This window comes from Solea solea, chromosome 17, assembly GCF_958295425.1.
Source record: "Solea solea chromosome 17, fSolSol10.1, whole genome shotgun sequence".
In the NCBI taxonomy this organism is placed as follows: domain Eukaryota; kingdom Metazoa; phylum Chordata; class Actinopteri; order Pleuronectiformes; family Soleidae; genus Solea; species Solea solea.
Genome location: NC_081150.1, coordinates 16,429,441 through 16,453,574, shown reverse-complemented (window position 1 = coordinate 16,453,574; position 24,134 = coordinate 16,429,441). Strand labels below are relative to the sequence as shown.

Here is a 24,134-nt window from a genome sequence, read left to right as displayed (position 1 = left end):
CTCTGCTGTGGATGTGTCTCAAGTCAGACACACATACACTCACTCTCACACCTTGCTGTGAAAAAAATGGAAAGACTTTGAGTTTTTGCCTTTTGAATTCCTTCCTCTTACACTTCAAACACTGAGGTTTTGAAAGTCAAACTGAAATTCAGGCTAGGATGTCATGCTGCTTCAACAGACCAATCGATCAACACACAAACAGGATTAGAGGAGAGTAGGTACTTTTGGTGCAATAAGAACAGACCTCAGGGGCTGCAATCTGCTACTATGGAGTGACTCGGTTTCGTTTAAAGTTAAAAATTACACTTGAAACTCAACAGTGTTGTGGCCTCTACCAAATGAGAGTGCTTTTTCTCTGGATCATCCACATACTGGGTTAGATGTAATTAGTCACAGCGAGGTCTGTGGGAAGGGAAGAAATCAATGGCCCTGTTCTCTTTCTCGCCCTCACACATACAGTACATGTACACACACATACTCACAGAAACATGAACTGTCCAAGTCCTTATCTCCATGGTGATACAAAGTGTGGCCTGGAAGAGCGAGCGAGAGAGTTAGTGCACCGCTCACTACGTGCAAACCAACAAACAACTGAAGCAAAGGGACCTCTGCACCCAGTTATTTCATTCATGGCGTTGTAAATGTGAACACCGATTGTCACCTCCTTGACCGAGTATGCAAACCCATGTCGACGCACACAGAGTATTCTTAGTTTCTGAGCTACGCCATAGAAAATCTGTATATTGTTTTCACTGTGTAAGGCAGATAGGTCAAGAGTTATCAAACCAAACATCCGTCAGAAACGTAGCGTCAACAAAGACGTCTTGGCAATAATAATAAGAATTGTGTAGGTGGTTTCTTAAATAGAGTTGCCTTCATGAGTGTTTACAATTCCAAGCTAACAATATGCTGGCCTTTGTCAAACCTAGTCAGTGTGTAAAATCTTTAGCTGAAAGGAATTCTACTCTTCAAGAACTGTGCAAGGGGCCTTTTTATCACACAATGTTGACATTGTCACACATAGTTTTTTTTTTGCCGTTAGTAGTTTTTCTATTTCTATCTGTGCAGTAAACAACTGGCTGTGAGGCCCTGTGGCGAAATTGGACTATCATGTCTCTCTCAATGTACATTATACTGATTTGGTTCTGGATGGATTTTTTTATGTACTGTAATCAACATGAGGTAAAAGGCCTCTTTGATGTACATATCAAAGAAATACTGTAGATTATCAGTGTTTTTCTTTTCTGTGGTGGCCATTTGAGGAACTGGAATCAAAATGATGATCAAAATGAGTTTGATGCTAAATGGATTTCTCTTCTTTCTCCTTTCTCAGTTGCAGGTACACAGACAGGTCCATGCTGAATGATTTCCGAAGCAGACTGTCTTTTTGAGTCTTCGGCCTTGAGAGCTCACATCTAACAAGCTCCAGCTACAGAAAGGTAACACCATACTACTATTCTTCCGATTAAAAGAAATCTAAAACAAAATCAGTGAATATTGGATTAGATACCAGGAGACCGCTGATTCTAAAATCTTTAACAGACAGTGTTTTGTTCAGTATTGTGCCCCATTCATACTTCATTTTCCTTTGCTCTCTCTACAGGTCCAAATGTGTCCATGAGACTCTCTCATCACTTCAATCAGCGGGTATTATGTTAACCCTAATTTAAACCCATTTGTACCCCATCCCCACCTCCTCTCCCTGTGCCCTCTCCCATCTCCATCATGACCAGTCTGAAGCGTTCTCAGACAGAGCGCTCAGTCGGGGGCACAGTGCCCGCATCTGACGAGTTCTACACTCGCCGCCTGAGACTTCCCAATGGAGGAGCGCCCCCTCCCCGTAGCGAGAGCGCCCACATTTCCTCTTCCTCCACCACTGGCACCAACCCTGGCGTGCCCAAGATGGGTGTGAGGGCTCGCGTGGCTGACTGGCCACCCAGGAAGGATGGGGGTGGAGGAGGTGTTTGGCATATTACTGTGGAAACAGACTCACCCAGCTCCACCAACACCACCAGCTCTTCTGGGTCTGGATCTGGATCTGGAAGCGGAGATAGAGAAAGACTAAGTGGAGGTGGAGGAGGAAGTGGAAGTGGTGGTGGTGGTGGTGGTGGTGGTGGTGGTAGCAGTGGAGGTGGAGGTGGAGGTGGAGGTGTGTCAGCTGTCTCGGCCCACAGCAATCTGTCAGCTAAGTTGGGCCACCTAATAAGCCCACAGGACTCATCCATGCTGCGCAACATCCAGAACACACTAAAGAACAAGATGCATAGCAAAGGAAAGGACAATCGCTTCCTTTCACCAGATGGCTATCTGGGCTCACCTCGCAAAGGCATGAGACGAATCCGCCAACGCAGTAACAGTGATATAACTATTAGTGAGCTGGATGGGGACGGCAACGAGGGCTGGTCTTTCTCAGGATGGACGCCCATGCACCGTGAGTATGGTAGCACTTCGTCCATTGACAAACACGGTGTGTCTGGAGAAAGTTTCTTTGACATGCTAAAGGGATACCAGTCCTCCGAGGCCCCCGATCAGCGAAGCCCAGCCCCCGAGAGGCTAACTGAACTTCTGACTGTGGCCCCCATAAAACAGGCTGCACTTGACCTGCCAGACGGTCCAGCCAGAGGTAGTCCTGCCAGTCGGCTGAAGGAACGAGAGAAGCACTTAAAGAGGAGGTCTAAGTCCGAGACAGGTGGAGAGTCTATATTCCGTAAGCTGCGTAGTGTGAAGGTGGAGGGTGACACATCAAGGGCTGGCTCCGATGCTGAAGATGGGGGGAAGGCAGACGAAAGTGGCCCACCCCCAAAACCCTGGGTGTGCCAAAAAGGCTTTGCCCATTTTGACATTCAGTCTCTACTCTTTGACCTCAATGAGGCAATCCAAAGTCGGCAGTCTGGGGCCAAGCGCAAGAACACCACGACCGGTGCTTCGGCTGCCGCCGCCGCCTCTGCTTCCGCCACGTCCTCCCTCTCCTCCAATCAAAGCGGTGCATACGGTTCACCCTGTGGCTCACAGGAGGAGCTGAGCAAGGAGGGGGCAGGACACGGTACCAACCCTGCCTTAGACCCCGGTGACGACAAGAGCAACGACCTTGTGCTGAGCTGTCCTTGTTTCAGAAATGAGATTGGTGGAGAGGGCGAGAGGAACATCACTCCAGTTAAACCGGTAGGTTTAGTGGTGTGTATTAATATGTAAAGTTCCTTAGTTTTAATCCTCAGATGTGAGACAGTTTCTTGTTCATTTGAAAACGCCAAGATTGAAAATAAGTTCTAAGTTGTTCTGTGTATATGAAATGTCCATATTATCTGTCTGTTTACTCACCGTACTTTGGTTTTTCATCCTCCAGCAGGGCAGCATAGGCAGTGGTGGAAGCTCAAGCAGTTCGTCTGGCAGTACAGAAGAAGGACCTCTGGATGCCATCCTCAATACTCATTTTACCAATGCTGGGGTGGCCGTGCTGGAAGCTCCCAAGGACGGGCCAAGTCAGCATGCCGACCGGTCCAAACGATACATTGTGGAACACGTTGACCTCGGCGCCTATTACTACAGGAAATACTTCTACCTCAGAGGTAAATACGACGGGCTGGTAGATTTGTAGCCCTTGTTTTGTGTTCGCAATCTCTCCAGCTGAATTTAACCTTTAAAATGTCCATCTACCAAGTTCGAGTCCTCTTTTAAAGTTTCTCCTCTCTTTACCTTCAACCTATTGCATCCACTCCTGCCTTATGTTGGTCCCTTCTCACCCCCAGAACACTGGAACTATCTGGGTGTAGATGAGAACCTGGGTCCAGTGGCAGTGAGTCTCAGGAGGGAGAAGCTGGAAGAACACAAAGAGCACGGCCAACAGTACAACTACAGGGTCATCTTCAGAACGAGTGAGGTACATTGAAACGGACGCCCGATCCTATTGTGTCTTCTGACATTATAGCTGCAACTTGATTTGTTCTGCCCGTTTTACTCGCATGTACGGTATTTGTAGCTGTGCCCCGTGGAGCCATGAATGTTCATGCTCACAAATATGTCAATGTTTAGTACATGCCGGTGCTGAGATGCTTTTATGAGTTCAAATTGTGTAGGAGTTAAGACATAGGATTTGTACCCTGGCTTATTTATTGAAAAAACCCAGTTGGAGGTCTGTGATAAAAGCTTCATCTTAAGGTTGTTCTCAACACCTTGGATGCCACTTCGATTTATTGTTTTTTTTTTTTTTAATTAATCATTTTTTAATGTGTTCAGTGAGAGGGAATCTTTTGTGAATCCCTCTCGCCCCTGCAGCTGTCTTTTAATGTGGAAACGAGAGCCAAAGATCCATGTCTTCCTTCTTTGAGCTTGACGCCCACCTGCCATCTTTGTCAGCCTTCATCTGTGAAAGAGTGAGCTGTGCAATTTTGCAGTTAAATGAGCCTAAAATAGTGCCAAAGGTATTTGTATGGAGAAGGAAAAGCATTGTTTCTTTCGCCTCTGTCTTTCCTCTTTAATTGCTATATACAGAGTAGGGAGCTGCTCTGGTTTAGATGTACACTTTATACTGTACATGTGTGGCAGTGAGTCGATGGTCTGATGTTGGGGAGATGAGGCTGCTGTCCACTGAGGGTCAGCGTTTGTTTAACCCAGAGGGTTTTGGTGCAAACAGTGCGTCTGCCAAGGACGACATGAAGACACATAAAAACAAACACTGAGGCTTATAAGTGATTCTTCCATGAGACCAAGCACGACTATCCAGCTGTGTTTATTTACACACGGTGGATATTCAGGTCCTGGTTCTTCTGCTGTCCTCCTGATTTATTCATGGATGTTATTCATGGAAGCCTTGACTTTGTTCTAGCCCGGAGACCCATCCAGTAGTGTAAGTTAAATTTAATTGCACAGGCCTTTAGGCTTCATCACAGGCTTTCTTGCATCTTTTAAAACACAGAGCCGTAAGTATTCTCCTAATGGCCTGGATACTTAGTTTTGTTTATGTTGTTGCCACTCATAGGTGAGTGCCTAAAGGGTTAGACATCAGCTAAACTAAAGACTCTTCCTGTCATTGTGATTACGCTTCAGAGGATTTCACAGTGAATGTTTAATGCATGACTGGCCAAGGGAAAGTTTTGTTTTTATAGTACAGTACATGTTTCTCTCAAGGCTTATATTTTGTGTGCTGCATGATCTTATCACAGGGTCCACGCAGATGCCCAAAAGAAAACTGAAATCTAATGCAAATCTCCTCCAAAACTAAGTTGGACTCTTAGACATATTCCCTTTTGGAAAATGTAAAATTAAGGCTTAAAGGCTTTGTAATAGAAATTCATCTCTCTCCTTGTATGTCGATATTTGGTATTCTTTATTCTATATATAGTATGCTCAAACATTTATCCTTAAACTTCTTATTTCTTTGCTCACTTCGCCTCCGGTTGGCCGGCTGTAGCTTAATACTCTGAGAGGCTCCATCCTGGAAGATGTGGTACCTTCCACGTCCAAGCACGGCCTGGCTCGGGGCCTGCCCCTCAAAGAGGTGCTGGAGTACCTGGTGCCCGAGCTAAACGTCCACTGCCTGCGGCTGGCACTCAACACGCCGAAGGTCACGGAGCAGCTGATGAAGCTGGACGAGCAGGGGGTAAGGAGACGCGAGGAGCGAACGGATTTGATTAATTAGTACAGGTTGCTCATGGTGGATTCCTTTGTTTCCCCCCAGACTTTATGTTGTCTGTATAATCATTATTTGAACTAAAGAGACTACTTTAATAACCTGTAGCTGTACCGTCTCCAGCTAATCAAAAAAAAAAAAAACCTCACCTTGTATTATTGTGTCATAAACACACAATTTAACAAAAAAAAAACACACCCAAAGAAAAAAAATAAACAAGCTTTTTGACACTTGTGTTCCTCATTGCAATCATCCAAAGCTGAAGCTTTGTAAATGTCAACATGATTGCTTTGGAAAATGGCTGTTGAACATCCCAAGGTTGTTATTTTTTTTAAATGCCAAACGCGATTTCTCCCCCCCTTAAAATGTCAACGTGGTTTTTTTTTTTTTTCCCTGACACAAATATGGCGAAATACTTGTCTCCTCTTTTGATTGCAACAATCTCTCTCTCTCTCTCTCTCTCTCGCTCTCTCTCTCTGTCTCTCTCTGTCTCTCTCTGTCTCTCTCTCTCTCTGTCTGTGTAGCTAAGTTTCCAGCGGAAGGTGGGGGTGATGTACTGCATGGCGGGCCAGAGCAGCGAGGAGGAGATGTACAACAACGAGTCCGCTGGTCCCGCACTGGAGGAGTTCCTCCATCTGCTGGGGGAGAGGGTCAGGCTCAAAGGCTTCACCAAATACCGAGCTCAGCTGGACACCAAGAGTATGTACACGTACATACGTAGTAATTATAAGTTCCCCTTTTTCAAAGTGCAGTGGAAAATCCTGCACATGATGTCATACTAATTTTGAAACTAATGTCTGAACCAAAGCGGCAGGGCCAAGGCCGATAGACGCACACTATACACAAGGTCTTATTAATCGAAGGAGGAGCACTCATATTTACATAATTCATGTAAAATGTGCTTTTCCAAGCCCTACACTGTCAGAATTAGTCATTGCTCAGGACTGAAGACGATTTTTGTGAAAAACCTGAGTCATTTGACCCAGGAGTGAATGCCTCACTGGTGAATAACCCCTTAAACAGGTTTTTTGACCAGTTGGAATGGAGTATTAGATTATTTTATGCTTGCTGATGTGTAATTGTTCATTGTTTAACAGTTACAATAGTGTTTCAGGTGACCGTGTAACAGGAGTAGCAGTAGTTGTGGAGAAAAAGTGTCCACATAATATTGTTTTCCAAAGTAGATGTTTCATTTTTAAAATTGGAATTTAGGTCATTCACATTTCACATGATACTGCACTACTGCGATAGCGTATAAATGAATAATCTTCCAAATCATAGCAAGGATCTTGAAACAGGAGGAGGAGGATGATCTTTTAATCAGTTCCATGCTCTGCTGTTCGGAACTGATGTTTCATTGTATCCACTGCAGCTGACTCGACAGGCACACACTCCCTGTACACCACTTACAAGGACTATGAGATCATGTTCCATGTGTCGACCATGCTGCCCTACACTCCCAACAACAAACAACAGGTAAGCTGCTGAAAAGGTAGAGTATATACAGTGTCGTCTCACTGGATTATCATGGAAAACTCATGGTTTCTCCTTTTCCAGTTACTGCGGAAACGCCACATTGGGAACGACATCGTCACGATTGTGTTCCAAGAGCCCGGCGCTCTTCCCTTCACGCCCAAAAACATCCGCTCCCATTTCCAGCACGTCTTTGTGATCGTGCGAGTCCACAATCCCTGTTCGGACAACAGCTCCTACAGGTGAGATTGACCTTTACCACAGATATGCAGTATTCTGTGTCTTCTATAAAACATCATGATTTATGGGTCATTTTAAGGAACCGCTGTATTTATTAAAGGTTTTTTTTTTAGAATGTTGGCAGATGCAAGGTTAGTGAGCCACTTGCCGTCAAATCATCTGTTTCGCTTATCTTGGAGCTAATAATAATTAAGATCTCATTAGTTCAGTCCATATATTTGGCAGGAGTGTTTGATTAAAACAGAGGCATGTTGCTGGATAATTAAGTTATTTAAATTTTTTTTTATAATCCGTTATTGTCACCTCATGTGATAATTTGCTACTGCTGCTGCTGTGATTCTGTTTGCTGTTTCTCTACGTGTTACTCGTACAAGGGGAAATGAACATAAAAGGTTTGATTTTTATCAAAATAAAACACACTGTGGGACAGGAAATGGGCATGGGAGCACATGGTGGTCTGACAGGATGATTACCTTAAGCCAGAGGTCTCAAACTCACGGCCCATGGGCCCATGTGGCCCCCCCAGTCAATATCATATGGCCCAAAACTTAATGTCATGTTATAATAAGGTGTTTGTGTATTTGTTTTTTTCTGGATTTACAGATTACAGATACAATTCTAATTGTGAGCTAAGTTATTGTTCAATTTTAGCACTTCTATTTTGAAATTCCGTGAAATATACTTATTGCAGTATCATGATGGAATATGGTGATATAATTTTTGACGTCATGTCTCCCACCTTTATCAATAGTTGCTCTTTTTCAAAAAGTTGGTGTTTATATATATATATATATATATATATATATATATATATATATATATATATATATATATATGTATATGTATATATATGTGTGTATATGTGTATATATGTATATGTATATATATATTTATATGTATATGTATATGTATATATATATTTATATGTATATATATATATATGTATGTATATAAAAAAAATGTGTGTGAAATGTGTATTCATTTGGTTTCCCACGCTCAACACAACCTGGAAGTAGCAATATAATAACTAACCAACAGGCGGCGACTTGGGTGGTTTCAAAAAGAAGTCTGTTTGAATGCAACTCAATGGGTTAATGACCCGACTTCTCATCTATTTTACAACATCAGTAAAGAAGTCCATTATGAGTTTATTGTAGCAATCAGTAGCTGCACGTCTTCTTCACTAGATTAGATTAGATTAGAATAAATTGTAAATTACGGCACAGAGTGGACACTAGTGTGATTGACAGCTGATTTTCTCCAATAGAATCCTGTTCAGGTGGCAAAACGGCTCGTACCTTAGGCATAGTATGACCAAAAGTGACCTTTTAATCCCACGTATACCTTAAAACCTGTAATGGGTTATGTGTGTGTGTGGACACATGTAACACAGAATCTAAGCACAGCTCCATGTTGTCCTGTGTTTTTTTGGGAACTACCTACTCCATATTTTTGGATTTGGGAGTGCACTACTTATTTAAAATGACGCTGTTTCACATATTTTACATATAGCCCCTTTAAGATGAATCACTGAGAAACACTAACTGGAGCCAAGTAAGCTATTCCAAGTTTCTTTTAGGTGTTAATTGTGCAGCAGAAATACACCAAAAAAACCTGTGTGTGTGTGTGTGTGTGTGTGGAGCGGCCACTGTTTTATGTCCACTTTAAAAAGTCTGCGTGAAAGCTTTTGTCATAGCCATGGAATGCACATGACTTTCCATGAATCACTCTCCCATCACTTCTGCAACAATAACGCTCTTATCTGCCGCGCAGCTCTCATTGCTTTTGCAGTTGCGTCTGTCTGTCATGGAGTAGGCCGCGAGCGCTAGAAGCCCTCTCCACCGCTCACCATTTAACACCACACTGTCACTTTTTAATAAATGCCTTAGCTTTATTTCCAGTTTTGAAAGTTGGGGAGTACATTTAGCGCTCTCTCTCTTCTCCTTTTTTTTTTTTTTTTTCACCCTGCCTCTGCCTTATTATCTAGTTTTCTGTCATTCTCTTGTATCTGGCACTCTGTGAGTCTTCCTCCTTCTCCTGCTAATGGCTGTTTTAATTACTTGTCTGAGCACATTTTGAAAGGTCTTAATTGTCTCCCATGGGGCTTCTCTGTTAGTGAGCTACAACAACACACTTATGCATAGATTTCAGCAGCAGAGGGTCTATCGATAAATAAGCTTCACATAATATATTATATAATATAATTTTGTTTGTTTTTTTCACCAAAGAACTCATCGATAAATAATCGACCGATTGATCGATTATTCATCGATGAGTTGTTTGGTCCATAAAATGTCAGAAAATGTTAATCAGTGTTTCCCAAGACTCCAAAATAAGGATGTTTTCATATATCTTGTCTGGTCCAAAAGGCTCAATTATTCCATTTTAATGATTCCTTTGTGACAGAGAGCAAAGAAAACAGAGAGTATTTACATTTATGAAGCTGAAAAATCAGCAAGCTTGTTTGGATTATGAAAAAAACCCTTCAAGATAGTCATTTTATTTATGAAGTAATTGATTAATAAACCAATCATTGATTTATTGTTGCAGCCCTAGACTTTAAGACTTAACATCAAATTAAATTATGAATCAAAATAAAAAATAAAATCATAATGTTTTTTAGGACACGTACCAAATATTATTTTTCCAGGAGCTACTAGTGAAGTGGATTTTGAGTTTGTTTAGTCTGTATTTATTCACTTCACGTTGACTCAATCTCTCCATGTAGCACTGCGACGGCTGCATTGGGTAAGTGTCAGCTTTAGCAAACTTAATTTAAAGTGGTGAATGCATTTGAATGAATCAATAATTGTAGTTGCACATCAGAGTTGTATTAAATTGTGTGCTTTAAGATTTCATAAGTGCACTGATTGCACGTTGGTGACGGAGTTCTTTGTACTCATTTGAAAAAGAAATCAAATTTTTTAACTGGTTACTTCAGTCACTGTTGTTGCTTTATTGTGACAAGGTCGCACACCGTCTCGTATGAAAACGCACAAACCAAACTGTGTGACTTTCCTCACTCGCCGTCGTCATCCTGATTAATTTAACAACAAAAAGATTATTTTCATGTCAACTAACATAAAACCAAAGCCTGTGTGTTTTCTTTGACTCACTAACAGCTTGAATCTTCAATCAATAGAACTGCTCTCTCAAGCCCCTCCATTTTTTTTCCCAGACTAAAATACACCAGGGATTTTTTTAAAACCCTTGTGCAGCTGCTCAAAAAAAGGCAATTAACACTATAACCATTGCTGCTAGTTGCTCTGCTCTGCTCTGCCCTGGTGCTTTTGTTTTTCCCCTCACCTCTGCCTCACTAATGTGTGAATTGTGATGTCACGGACACACACTGGAGGCTGTGGAGTGGTGTTTTTCCCTCCCCCGACTTAATGTTATTAATATTAACTTTCATACGTCTTTCTTTTATATTGGTGTGTCTTAAAATCAATTGTGTAGATGATCTGATTGATTGAATACATTATATTGAGCGCTGATCTAAGAAATGGTCGCGTTCACTCTGGTCTTACTTTCCCACTCATCCTGATCGGAGCTGAATCCGATAAAGAGTTTAAAATTGAGTGAATGCCAATTCAACACATACTCAGTGGTAAAAAAAAAAAAAAAACAATTTAAACCTGGGATTAAATGGGTTTTTTGACCAGTGGGATTGAGGTTTGAGCTTCTTCACAGCTGCAGTTTAGAACATGATTTTCACATGAGAACTACTATACTGTAGTGACCTTTTCTTTTACAGCACTGAAAATAGACTGCATAATATATAATATATTAGCTATTAAATATTTCCTTTTAAAGGAATAAATCACCACTGGTTCACTGTAAACAAACACTCTTATAGGCTGAATGTGTGCATATAATTAGCAAAATATGTGCAGTTGGAGTTAGGGCTGAAACAATTACTCGACATTACACCTATTTTGATAATCTATTCATTGGTTTGAGGGTTTTTTCCATTATTAAACAAGATTTCTGATCGTTTCAGCTTCTTCAATGTGAATATTTTCTGGTTTCTTTGCTTCATATAAACAAAGAAATGAACGAATCATTTTGGTTTGTGGGCAAAACAGGACATTCGAGAACATCATCATTTCCAGGTTTGACAAACACCGATCAATATTTTTCTACATTTTCTGACATTTTCTGAACCAAACGATGGCCCGATTAATCAAGAAAACACTCATTAATGGCTCTAGTTGGAGTTGTTTTATTAAACCTTATTTTGTACCTGTTTTGTACTCGTTTAATACAGTTAAACGAGTTATAAAGACATGGTGTGATATAGGGCTGCTTGGTTTTTGTAATTGTTTGAATTGAAACACAAACAATTATTACAAATGGGGGGCTTTTATTCTGAAAATAACACGTTTTATGTTGTAATGGTGTCGTCATCCAGCAAAAATGGAACACAGGCGTTGAATATGAGTTATTTTTCCAGTAAATTCAAAAGGTTCATTCAAAATGTCATTTAAAGGCACTTTTTTATGCGTCATTGAGTAATCGTGATTTCAATTTTGACCAAAAATAATCGTGACCCTTATTTTATAAGCCTTAGTATCACGTGATAGTAACTCTATCTGCACATGATGCCAAATAAACCCTTTTTTGGTCCCAACAGATTGATTAAAGTCTTAATTATTTGGCTAGATGACGTCTATGTCTTACTCATCCTTGCCCTGTTTCTTTATTTATAATAACAACACTGTGACAATGATAGAAACCGCTACTATAAGTCATTCCTGCAGGTATTGATTTCTAGTCGGCACAATAAATGTGCACTAAATTATTACCAGTAACACTGTGTGAAAAGGTAAGTGGTTCATCTTTGGGGCGGACGACTCCTGACAAGTAGATAACAACATGCGTCCATACGCACGCACGCACGCTACTCTCAGCCTCCCACTCCAGCAGTTATTGATGGCATGTTCTTATTCCTGCACTGACTCAGTGGGCAGCAGAGCAGGTTGTGGATACTGGGAGAGCAGAGCTGCCCACACACTGGATATTTATAAGACCACAAATCACTGAAAAACCACAGGAATGTGCTCCTTCATTATTTTTTTTTTCCCACTTACCGTCAAACCTCCTGCCACGGCGATTGCGCTACAGCCCAACGAACTCCACTGCAAGCATCACACGGTCCTATCCTCCTTTCATTGACTCCATCACCCTCTCTCTTTTATTTTAATCATTCATTTCCTTTGATTCCCTGTGTGTCTGTGTCTCTCCATCACGTCCCCTTTGTCCTGCGTGAGTCACGCTCCTTTGGTTGACTGACTCACAGGTGTTTGCGTTCCGCAGAGTGCTCGTGGCGCTCCCGCGGATTTGTATCGAGTGATGTGTTTGTAGCGATGGAGGAGAATAAGAATTAAAGGTCATGTGTTTAATTTTTATTTGAATCACTTGTGCGCAGCCCACTTGCGATCACTTTAATGTAGCTGCTCCCGCTGGAATACCTGCGTGATTCATCTGTCGCCGTCAGTGATGCAGGTGAACGTTGTCCCTGTGACTCACGTACTTGTATCGACGCTGTCAGTCAAATTCTTTTTTTGTTTAAAATCAGTTGTTTGTTCGATTTTTGCAAAGAAAGCTTCCAGCAAGTGTAGTTGAACTCTTTTGCAGCAAATTGGGGTGCTGTATCATTTTTAAATTTTTAATATAGTGAACTGGCCACCTGATGAATCTCAGTTTTAATATTCTCTCCACTCTCCAATATAATCGTGTTAAGAGTTAAACTTTACTTTCTGCTAATGGAATCTTTTACAGAACAGACGGCAGGATAAATAAAGAAAAACACGTTCACTCAAATGCAACATTCACATTGACATATCTCGTAAAAAAGGCCATAATTATTATCATAATGTCATTTTCCACTAAAGGCAATATGACAAAACGTCAATATAAACAAACATGTATATAATGTCTTTGTAAAGTTTGACCTTTAATTAGGGCTGAATGATTTTAATTTAAGGAAATGGTGATTTTTTACATCATTACTATTCTCATTTTCTCATAAAAAAAAAAACACATTTAAAATGATTAACTGTGAGATATTTGTGCAGATCTGTGAGAAACAAAGATGTTCTCTACAGTCTGTAGGATAAGACGTGTATAGATCAAGACAGTAATTAACACCAAATGATATGTTCACACACATTTTGGCTTTAACAAATATCGCGGCTCTTATGATTTCGATTCATGAAACGTTACTTTGTTTACCCGGTGTTTAACAAGAAGTTTAAACCTATGATTTACCCTTTTTTTTCCCACTTAGGTGCAAAAGTCAGTCTTTTATTGTTGGGCGTTTATCTCGGTACTGTTAATTCTCAACAGATTTGTACTTTTTTTTTCTTTATATGTATCATGGCAGTGTTGTTGCCCATATTGGCCAGCACTATTTTTACATCCCTACACCTACAAACACGTACAAACACTCCCTTCTTCCAAATGTCTTGTCTTCATCCTTGAACATTCCCTTCATATGCCATGTCGGGAGAAACTGCAAGCAACATTTTGACATTCTCATGTCCCCAGTGTGGATTCCCAGCATTCCTCATGTACTAAACAAATCTGCTGTAGTTAAAGTCACTCTCCGCGTCTCCTGTGTCTCTCTTTTGCATCTCTGTTCTGAATACGTCAAGGTAGGAAATGAGGTGTCAACAACTTTTGCGGTCCGTATAATTGAACACCCCCCCCCGAGAGGACACAGAGAGAGTGTGTGTGTGTGTGTGTGTGTGTGTCTGACGTATGTTTAGAAGTATGTGGGAGACGTGTTGACTTCACTTGCTTATTAGACAAAGCGATTAATCTCGGCATGGACGCGTGTGCTGATGCGCGTCAGCGGGGGAGCGTGTGGGACGAGGGGTTCCGACTCTTTGTCAGCTGGTAATTATCACCTGAGTGAAGGTCTGTGATTTTATTCACGGAGAGGTTGTGACGAGGACAGGTTAGTACACATGTACAGTACAGACGCTAGTGCGCTCGCTCAATGAAATGGCATTTTAGCAACTGAGATGTTTTACAGATATTTTCTGTATCACGTGCAGTTTTTTGTTTTTTTTCCCCCCAGTGAGCAATTATTCCTCACTCTCTTCAGAGTCTCCCACACGGTGTTCCCTCCTCTCTCTCAGTCTCAGGGTTTTTCTGCGTCCTCTCCTCTCTTATTTTCGTGGCTGCACAGCTGAGTTCCTGACATACCAGACGGGGCAAACTGTCTCCAATGGTCATTTACACAGAGACTTAATGAACGGAGAAGTGAGGCAGAGAGAGCGGCGTAAACATAAAGGGAGGTATAGAACCTGGAAATAAAATAAAATACATGCTCCTAGGAGGGGGAAAAAAAGCAGCAATCACTCACTTATTTTTAATGAATGCTTACTTTATTATCAACAGCACAACTAACTAAAGCAAAGAAAGACAAAAAAAGTTTATTTTTGCTTAAGGAAAAAGGAGGAGGACACACTCTGACACTTTTACCACTTCATTTATTTTCAGTTTCTGGCAGATAAAGGTTAATTTCTGTTTTTCCAGTGACGCAGACGTTATTTATGTTGCACAATCTGGCTGCAGTTCTTTGTTGTTGTTGTTTATATTAAATCTTTTTCTTTTCTTAGAGGCATGAAAAGTTGAAGCTTTAGAATTGAGTTGATCTACGGTGAATCTGCAGCACTGGAATCATGATGTCTGACCAGAAACAGCCAAATCTATAAAACTGCTTTGTTAACACTCTTGTTCTTCTCTCGTCTCCTCTCCATCAGTGTGGCGGTCACTCGTTCCAAAGACGTGCCGTCCTTCGGCCCCCCGATCCCAGAAGGCGTCACCTTCCCCAAGTCCTCCGTGTTCCGGGACTTCCTGCTCGCCAAGGTCATAAATGCAGAAAACGCCGCTCACAAGTCGCACAAGTTCCGCGCCATGGCCACGCGGACACGCCAGGAGTACCTGCGCGACCTGGCCGAGCGCCACACCACCAGCACGCCCATCGATCCTTCCGGAAAGTTCCCCTTCATCTCGCTGGCTCACAAGAAAAAGGAGAAGAGTCGGCCGTACGCGGGCGCCGAACTGCGCAGCCCCGGGGCGGTGACCTGGATGGTCCACGCCGAGGATCATGGGAGCGGGGGAGAACTGGAGGCTCTTCTGGCCTTCTCCAATGACTTTCTCATCCTGTTGGACCAAGACGCCAAGGCTGTGGTGTTCAACTGCGCCACGAAGGACGTGATCGGCTGGATGCTGAGCAGCCCGGCGTCTTTGCGGATTTTCTACGAGCGCGGGGAGAGTCTGTCCCTGAGGAGCGTCAGCAATAACACGGAGGATTTTAAAGAAGTGATCAAACGTCTGGAGGTGAGAACACACACACACACACACACACACACACACACACAGAGAGAGAACACACTTGCATAAATACATGATGTATGTGACTATCCTGTTGTTTATATTGGGACGTTGCAGCGTAACTGGACCGTAGAGAATAACGACGAGGAGCAGAACTGTGCTTTGTAGCTCGACTGAGCCGGATTTATTTCCTTGCCGCAGCAACAGCTAACCTCGAGGTTGAGGTGTCCCTTGGGAAAACAAAACAATGTGGCTAACCCACTAGCTATTCTGTACCCCTTCGCAAACAGAAAACCCTCTCCAGAACTACTTCCCAGCCAATTACCCACTATGGAGGACACCCCCCTCAATTACTAGTCCCGACAACACACCGATTTCAGTCGGTTTGTAGTCTTTTGCTTCCTGTAAACATCATGAACAACTTAACGGTTACTTAGACATTTGTGTTGATCAGGGATGTGATGATACCACTTTTTTGTGTGTCCGATACCGGTATCACACACTTGAGTATCTACCGATACCGATATTAGTCCGATACATGGTTATTTTAGACCATATATTAATAACACATATGTGCCGAGTCATTACAACGACACAATTCTCCAACTGTGCCTCAAATATTGTTATTATTTTTATTTACATTCAACATTTTCGCAGTCATAGTGAATCATTCAATATATAGGAGTTTTGGATAGTATTGGATTTTCCATCTGTCCGATATCCAATCCAGTGATTTTTACCTGTATCGGAAGAAATAATAATGTGATTTACTATTTTATCAGGGTTTTTTTTTTTTTTATCAAACAGTACATTTGAAATGGATATGGATAACAATAATAATTATATTTTGGCATTAAAAATGTCATTTCAGTTAAAGAGCTTCTACAAACTGGTGTATTAACCATTACAGAAACATAAAACAGGATTTTTTTTGACTTACCAAAGCTGTTACTCTAGTGCAGATGTGACATAAACCTTACATTATACATATATGTTTTGTTTTCCCTTTTGCTTTATTCTCATTATCATATCAATCATTAATATTTGTAGGTCATCCTGTCATTTGCTGTCATATGTGAGCGTACTAGGGGGAAATTACAGTATTGCTAAAGGTGCCACACATTTATTCACATACAGCAGGCAAGTGTCCAAATCAATAGTCAATCTCTCATCTCCTTTCACCTGGACTCAGTCTCTCCTCTCCTCTTCACTGTCGTCCGTGCTTCTGTCCGTCCGTCCGTCTGCCAGAATGACAATGCTCTCCATGGCGACGCGCCAAACGCTGCCGTCTCATTACTGCTGCCGGCTTATTGAGAGAGTTTCAGAAACACTTCTGGACAGAGTCCTAATGGCTCACACACCTACACTGTGAAGCGATGCTAGGTCTTCCTTAGCTGTTGCCATGGAAACTAGTTAGAAGAAAAGGTGTTTTTCTTATGTAATCACCAGCGCTTCAGATTACATTCATTCCCTCAGTGTGTGTGAGATTTAGATGTGAGGGTTTTACGTAACCTGGATCAAATCCACCCTCTTTTTTTGAAAGAGGGTTTTTGATTTGCACACATGCACTGAAACATAGTTAATTTGGCTCAGGATTCAGAAATGTATCACTTTCATGTTCTTTCTATATAAATCTGGCACTAATCTTCAATCATTTGAACTCCCTCGGTGACAGAGAGAGGATAGAAAGTGGCCTTGGGCCACCTGCTTTGTGGAACTCGTCTCTCTCTCTCTCTCTGAGTTTCTCTATCTCTCTCCCTCCTGCCTCATCTCTTTGCTGTGTTTTTTTTTTTTTGTCTTGTTTGCTCTTCATCATTCTCTCTCTCTTGTTCTCTCCCACGCACACATTCAGAGACATCAGAGAGCTGCATAACAATTCCTGTCAGGTGCCAGTCTGCGCCATGATTTATTCACACTTTCCTCCTGTGATGTTTGGCTTCTCTAAAGCTTTTTGCGTAAACCTTGCTCAGACAGAGAATCACAAGGGACCCGGAAGCTACGGGATGTGTCACCTGGAGGTAGTGAGAGAGACTGGATATAACACAGGGGTCTCAAACTCAAATGACCTGGGGGCCTCTGAGCATCTAGTCTGAACAGTCGGGGGCCGCTGAAGTGAAAAAATAAAAGTCAAAAGCAACTTTTCAGTGCAGGTGGGCAATATAAGCTTAAAATTATGTAATGATTTTTCCATTGTGACATAGCAACGGCAATTTTATAATTTTAATAATGGTGATGTTTCTCAGAATTTCAAAATAAAAGCACTATTGTTGCTGTGAAACGATGTATAGTTTACAATATAAATGCGTTCATGACGCAAAATGAATCTAAATTGAAAAAAACATACAGAAATAACTTTATATTAAGTAGGTAATAGGTACATTTTGTAGGGCCAGAAAAAGTGCTTTTGCCCAACTTCCAATACCTTTACAACACAATTTACTGCTAAGAGAGTGTATTAACAGTTTAAAATCAAGAAAAACAAAGAAAATTTAATTTGATTTTAGAGATTTTGCATTTTAATTTTGATATTTGATAGTATAAAACATACTTCCAATGGAATTTTCTGAGTATTTGTCTCAAAATAAGATTTTGATTAAAAGAAATTGTGCTCTCTGCTGTAGAGCTGCAACTAACGATTATTTTCATAATCGATTAATCTGTTGATTATTTTCTCAATTAATCGAGTAATCGCTTGGCCCATAAAATGTCAGAAAACGTTAAAAAAAAGGTTTCTCAAACCTGAGACTTGTCTTATTTTGTCCACAAACCAAAATGATTCCGTTTTGATGATTTCTTTGTTAAATGGAGCAAAGAAATTAAAAATATTCACATTTAAGAAGTTAAAGCAATCAGAAATTGTGTTTCAATCATGAAAAAAGCTTCAAACTGATTCGTCTAAATAGTTGTTGATGCATTTAGTAATCGATTAATCCAGTAATTGTTTTGGCGCTACCGCTCTGTGGGTGCGGAAAGACGCTGATTTGCTGGCGTCCTGCATCGGTGTCAGTGAAACTACTGTAATAATGACACAGTTTTAAAGTGCAAGTTCTCAGCTTTCAGAAACCAGTTGGTATTTGTTGTGTAATTATGGAAACGCAAAGAGCACCTGCCCAAATGTGTTGCTGGCGATACGCTCAGTGTTAAAGGGTTAAAGAGTGTCCACATTCAAAAGTAGCTGACATGTGGACGTGGTTTCCACAATCTTGTTTGACAAATGCCGCTTGCTCTGTCTCCAAGGGAAAATAAATATTTTTACCTTCTTTGGAAAAAAAAAAAAAAAAAACATCCACTTTGCTGTGACTCCCATCTTTTCATGAAAAAGGAGAGAGAGAGTTCAAAAGTGTGTGAACGCAGCCCTAAAGTGTCACAGCAGGAAACACAGCTGCTTTCATTTCAGTCACATGTGAATACACACACTATCTAGTGAGAGGATGTGCTACTTTATGCCGAAGCACTAATTCATCTTTATTTATGACCATACATCTCTTGGGGAAACCCCTAAAATTCCTTCTCTCACTTAAAGGAAGGAAACAAGTGCATACTTTTTAGTGAATTCACACACACACGCACACAAATGTTAAGTCCTTGACATTTGTGAGTTTGCAGTTCAGGCGATGATTGTAATGATTTTGTAATTTTGACTGGAACATGACATGGATTTGCTCTAATGATGTTTCTTTCTCCCTTTTTTTCCCATTGTCTCCTTCTGTTCCCCTCTTGGCCGCTCGTCATCATCACCCGTCCTATTGTTACCGCCACTTCTTCCCCTCACGCACCGCTCGGCTGTCCACGTGTCCAGCTGCTGACCAAAGGCTGTGAAACATCGGAGATGACGCTTCGCAGAAATGGCCTCGGGCAGCTCGGCTTCCACGTGAACTATGAAGGCATCGTGGCTGAGGTATTTCTAAAAATAAAATAAAACTAAATAGATAAAACTATTATTATGGCTGTAGAATTGTCAAAAAATGTTACGTGAGTAGGTGTCTCTGCCCCTTTTTTTTCAAGATAGCGTTCACATTCGATATCTGGCAGTTATTCAACTGTCTACGAATGAGCGGACGTCACAAACGTGTGACACGCTGGTGAATCTTGTTTGTTATTGGACAGTCGCTCCACAGAAGTCCAGAGGGACTACCGTAATGACAAGTATATGGGCGCACAGCTCTATTTCTCTGCTTTCCTGTGTCCATATATCCATCTGTTGTCATCCTCCACATGAGGGTCGCTGTGTGCCAATCTCAGCTGACACAGGGTGAAAGGCGAGAGGTCACACCCTGGACAGATCGCCAGGCCATTGTTTTTTGAATTTTCGAAATATCACAAACGGTCTAGGAGTTACGGTAATGATAAGTAAGCATGCCAAATACTGTCGGGATGTCAAGACAGGACGTTAACAGGGTTAATTATCTCAATGCCAACTTTTTGGTGTTTTGAGGAGACGTAGTTCTTATAAACAATATTAGGTGTTAATATAAGTGTTTAAGTTATTTTTTACACTAATTTTGTTTGCATTTGTGTAGATGTGTTGTGTTGAAGTGAAACGACGGGTGCTTATTCACACAAGAGCTAAAACAAATGCTAATGTATTTATTTCTCCCATAGAGAAAACAAAAGTCAGCAAATTCACAACTTGGCATATGTAAAACACTTTCCACTCTCCTTTTCCTCTCCTCCTCACGATCTGCAGAATTGTGCCACTTCCTCCCACCGTCGTAAACGTAACCAAACTTGTGTCACTAAACAGGTGGAGCCGTACGGCTACGCCTGGCAGGCGGGACTGAGGCAGGGGAGCCGATTGGTCGAAATCTGCAAAGTCGCCGTGGCAACGCTGACCCACGAGCAGATGATCGACCTTCTGCGAACGTCGGTGACAGTGCGCGTCGTTATCATCCCGCCACACGACGACGCCACTCCGCGCAGGTAGGTGGGACGGGGCCATTTTAATATTATCTTACCTCGGCTTACCTCAATCGCTTATCTACAGAGGAGAGGTAAACAACCTTGATCATGTATGCCAGTGGCAGTTAGTTCATATGATCTGTGATTGATGTTATTGGTCATATTTTTTTAATTTGATGGCTTGTTAGCCTGTCCCTGGGCGCACACACACACAAGTAACTAAATAACTAAGGGTTAAAAATGCCCAATGAAATTAACTCACATATTCCACCCGTAAGGTTTTACCCAATTCAGTACGGACATATGTTATTAAAGTTCCATGGTGTGAAGTGGATCCCCCCTCCTCTCCGCAGAGGCTGCTCGGAGCTCTATCGCATGCCCATGTCCGAGTACAAGAGCAGCAGCAGCGACAGCGGCTCCTTCGAGTACAAGTTCCCCTTCCGTAGCAACAACAACAAGTGGCAGAGGACGTCCAGCAGCCCGCAGCAGTCGCTGACCGCCTCGCCGCAGCCGCACACGCCCAACCGCGCCATCAGCCTGGGCAGCTCTGTGGGGAAGACGCTGTCCGCCGAGAGGCTGGAGAGGGGAGCGGTCATCCCGCGCAGTGTCAGCAGTGACGGACGACCCCTAGACCCCAAAAGGTTAGAACGTGCCTGACTTTAAAGGAGACATATTATACCCTATTTCCCCAAGTTAAAATAGTTCCCTGGTGTCCTAATGAACATGTCTGTGACATGCTTTGGTCAAAATACCATAAGGATGAAGCACCATAGCAGCCAAAACTGCCCCTTTCAGAACGCTCGGTTTTGTGCATGGTCCCTTTATATGCAAATGAGACACAGGCAAACACACTCCCACTTCTTCCAGGGGGTTTCTGATTTGTCCTTTTTACTGCGCTCACTCGCTCAGCTACTGTTCCCTCCGCTCCATTCCTCTCCCCCTCCCCCCACTAGTTCTCTGACAATATCAACATGGCAGCGTGCGCGGAAAACAGCAAGAGTGCCGTCACAGGAAGAGACGTCTGACACAAGAATCAAGCCGAACAGTGCCGAACTGTAAATCAGTTAAAAACACTTAGGGACAGCACCACTGATTGCCACCGCTGGCGAGCGGCGAGCGGCGAGCGGCGAGCTGCATAAACTGCTGCTGTATGTGACTGTATCAGACTGCACAGAGTCTGTGCTCCGGTCATGGAGGACGTACTGAACAAATATTTTTAATTAGAACGTGTCAGAATGGTCAGTTATGAGCTCTATGTGACCTTTTCTTAAAAATGTGTGTGTTTGTACGTCGGTGAAATGCGGTCGATGGTGTGAACACACGTTTGCTGACTTTATCCAGCACATTAGCTTCATATATAAAATCCTCTGAGGCTGGAAGCACACTTGTCCCTCCGCGTTGACATAATACCGCTCTTCCTCCCTCGCCTGCACTCTCGCATTTTATAGGGACAAGGTGTAGCTAAGGTGTAGCTAAGGTGGAGCTAAGGTGGAGCTAAAGTGGAGCTAAGGTGGAGCTCTCGAAGTAAACTTACTGGTGGGGCGGTAACATTTGCGGTGAAATGCGCATGCTGCCGTCATAAGCGCAGGGAATTCAACATCGCATGTTTTATCGCCTATACTTATACTAAGGGGGACCACGAAAACATGACTGAGTATTCTTTTTCAGCACTTTGGCGACTGGTAGGGCCTCCAGAGTCCCAAATATAAGTATTGAAATGGTTAAAAAGTTGATTTTGCATAATATGTCCCCTTTAAAGTGTGGATTTTTGGGAAATCGCAGTTAAAAATTCTTATGACGTCTATTTTATGAATATTTATAGCCTCTATTTTGATTTTTGTGTGTGAACAAAGCAAATAAAAGTCAGCTGTTGGGTATGTAGTTGATTTATGAAGCAGACACTTTAAAATATTAATGGTGGTGAGGGTTTTTTTTTTGTCCAGACTTTGTGGCAACTGGGGCCACGAAGCAGGAATCAATGGAATTTCCTTTTGAATGAAAAGTTTGGAACGCTTTGCTTTGTTTATTTTCATCTTCCATCTTCCTTCACTTCTGTGCGCCTGTAAATTCTCACACTTCCTGTGTGTGTGTTTGTGTGTGTGTGTGTTTGTATACCAGGATGTCTCCAGGCACCGAAAGCTATAGCCTGGTCTCCTCCCTGGCACTGGGACGCTCTCCGCACAATCGGAGCTCTCCGAGCAACTTGTCTTGTTCCAGTGACGCCTCCGGAAGCTCTGCTCACTGGAGACAGAAGTCCATGCCTGAACAGTAAGGAAGAAGTCTGTTTCGGGGCGGGGGGGGGTTAACGTAAATTATGTATCATCACGGAACAAAACAAACAATAAATAAATCCCACACTATCAGTTTGATGCTGCACTACACAAATAATTGAAGCTAATCTCAACCCAGAGACTTGAATACAAAACAAAGATTAAGACGTTTGTGTGTTTTTGTGCTTATTTGCCAGGTTTGCTGGTCCCCGTCATTCTCCCATGTCGACGGAGAGGAGAGAGGAGGGCGGCTCCAGCGGAAAGTCCACTCCCAACTGGTCAAGAATGGAGGAAGGTGGAGGTGGAGGAGGAGGAGGAGAACGGGGATCGACCGGTAATTGTTTATGCTTTGAAATAGTGGATTTAAAAACGATTCACGTCAAGGATTCTTGGGTCCGTAAATGCGTCCTCGGTCTTTTATAAATAAATACAGATAAAAACATTTCTGAATGTTCGTTGAGAGCAAAGATCTCTTTCTCAAGGTCACCCTGCAGAGTGACATCACACCATAATACTACAGAGTAACAACTGTGAACACATTCATCCATCGCAGATAAAAACTGTTTGAATTCTGAGAGATGAATTTTTCCAGTCGCCAGGTGCTTAGTTTTTTTTTTAAAAGCAAGATAAGGTCTTAATGCTTCTGCAATCAGACAAAAAAAAGGGGTGGGAAGACAATGAGACTAACAGAAATTAGATTTAGAAAGAGAATTATTGGATTAATCCCTGATCACTGACAAAATATGCCTCTTTCTTTAAAAAGAGAAATGTGGGAATTTCAGTGTTGTTTTCCTTCCTCTCCCTCCGGTCTGTTCTTCTTCCTCCATCGCCGTCTTTTATTTTTTGCCTCTCATTAATTTTCTTTACTCTTGTTGTCCACTGCCTTCTATTTAATTACGAGTGCTCCGCAGTGCACTGCATTTTCCTCCGATTCCCAGCAGGATGTCGCTCTGGTTGATTGTTGACCAGTCGACTTCCAGCCATGTCCGCGACCCTGTCTCTGACCGCCACAATCACAGGGAAGGTTCCTCCAGTCTAGTTATTTTGTGGTTGTTTTGGAGTATTTATGTCGTTATTGGTCAGGGAGGAACAATGCGAGCTCTGCCAGCTCGGGGAAAGTCAGCCAAGTGTCCGGCCCTGCAAAAGTCCACTCTGCTGTTTCTGCGGTGAAGGGTTCTGTCTTTTTCCATTTCCTTTTTTCGATTTTTCATCCTCCACTCTTGGCCCCTTGACCCTGCTGGTCTGCAGCGATGGTAATATGGCTTTGAGTCATGCAAAGG

General features: G+C 42.2%; 1 protein-coding gene across 5 annotated transcripts in view; it reads left to right on the top strand.

The window, feature by feature from the left end:
• Positions 1-24,134, top strand: part of sipa1l1 (signal-induced proliferation-associated 1 like 1) — an 80,355-nt gene that overhangs the window by 42,655 nt on the left and 13,566 nt on the right. For all 5 annotated transcript variants that reach the window (XR_009233599.1, XR_009233598.1, XR_009233597.1 and 2 more), the window contains exons 3-16: positions 1,334-1,439; positions 1,604-3,162; positions 3,344-3,566; positions 3,747-3,877; positions 5,408-5,596; positions 6,151-6,325; positions 6,999-7,102; positions 7,184-7,341; positions 15,112-15,691; positions 19,485-19,583; positions 20,430-20,605; positions 20,938-21,225; positions 22,703-22,852; positions 23,052-23,188. Coding sequence is in view for 2 of the 5 variants with exons in the window: in XM_058612823.1 (XP_058468806.1) it covers positions 1,726-3,162; positions 3,344-3,566; positions 3,747-3,877; positions 5,408-5,596; positions 6,151-6,325; positions 6,999-7,102; positions 7,184-7,341; positions 15,112-15,691; positions 19,485-19,583; positions 20,430-20,605; positions 20,938-21,225; positions 22,703-22,852; positions 23,052-23,188 (3,847 nt within the window). In the remaining 3 variants the exon portion in view is untranslated. The remainder of the gene's footprint in view (positions 1-1,333; positions 1,440-1,603; positions 3,163-3,343; positions 3,567-3,746; positions 3,878-5,407; positions 5,597-6,150; positions 6,326-6,998; positions 7,103-7,183; positions 7,342-15,111; positions 15,692-19,484; positions 19,584-20,429; positions 20,606-20,937; positions 21,226-22,702; positions 22,853-23,051; positions 23,189-24,134) is intronic.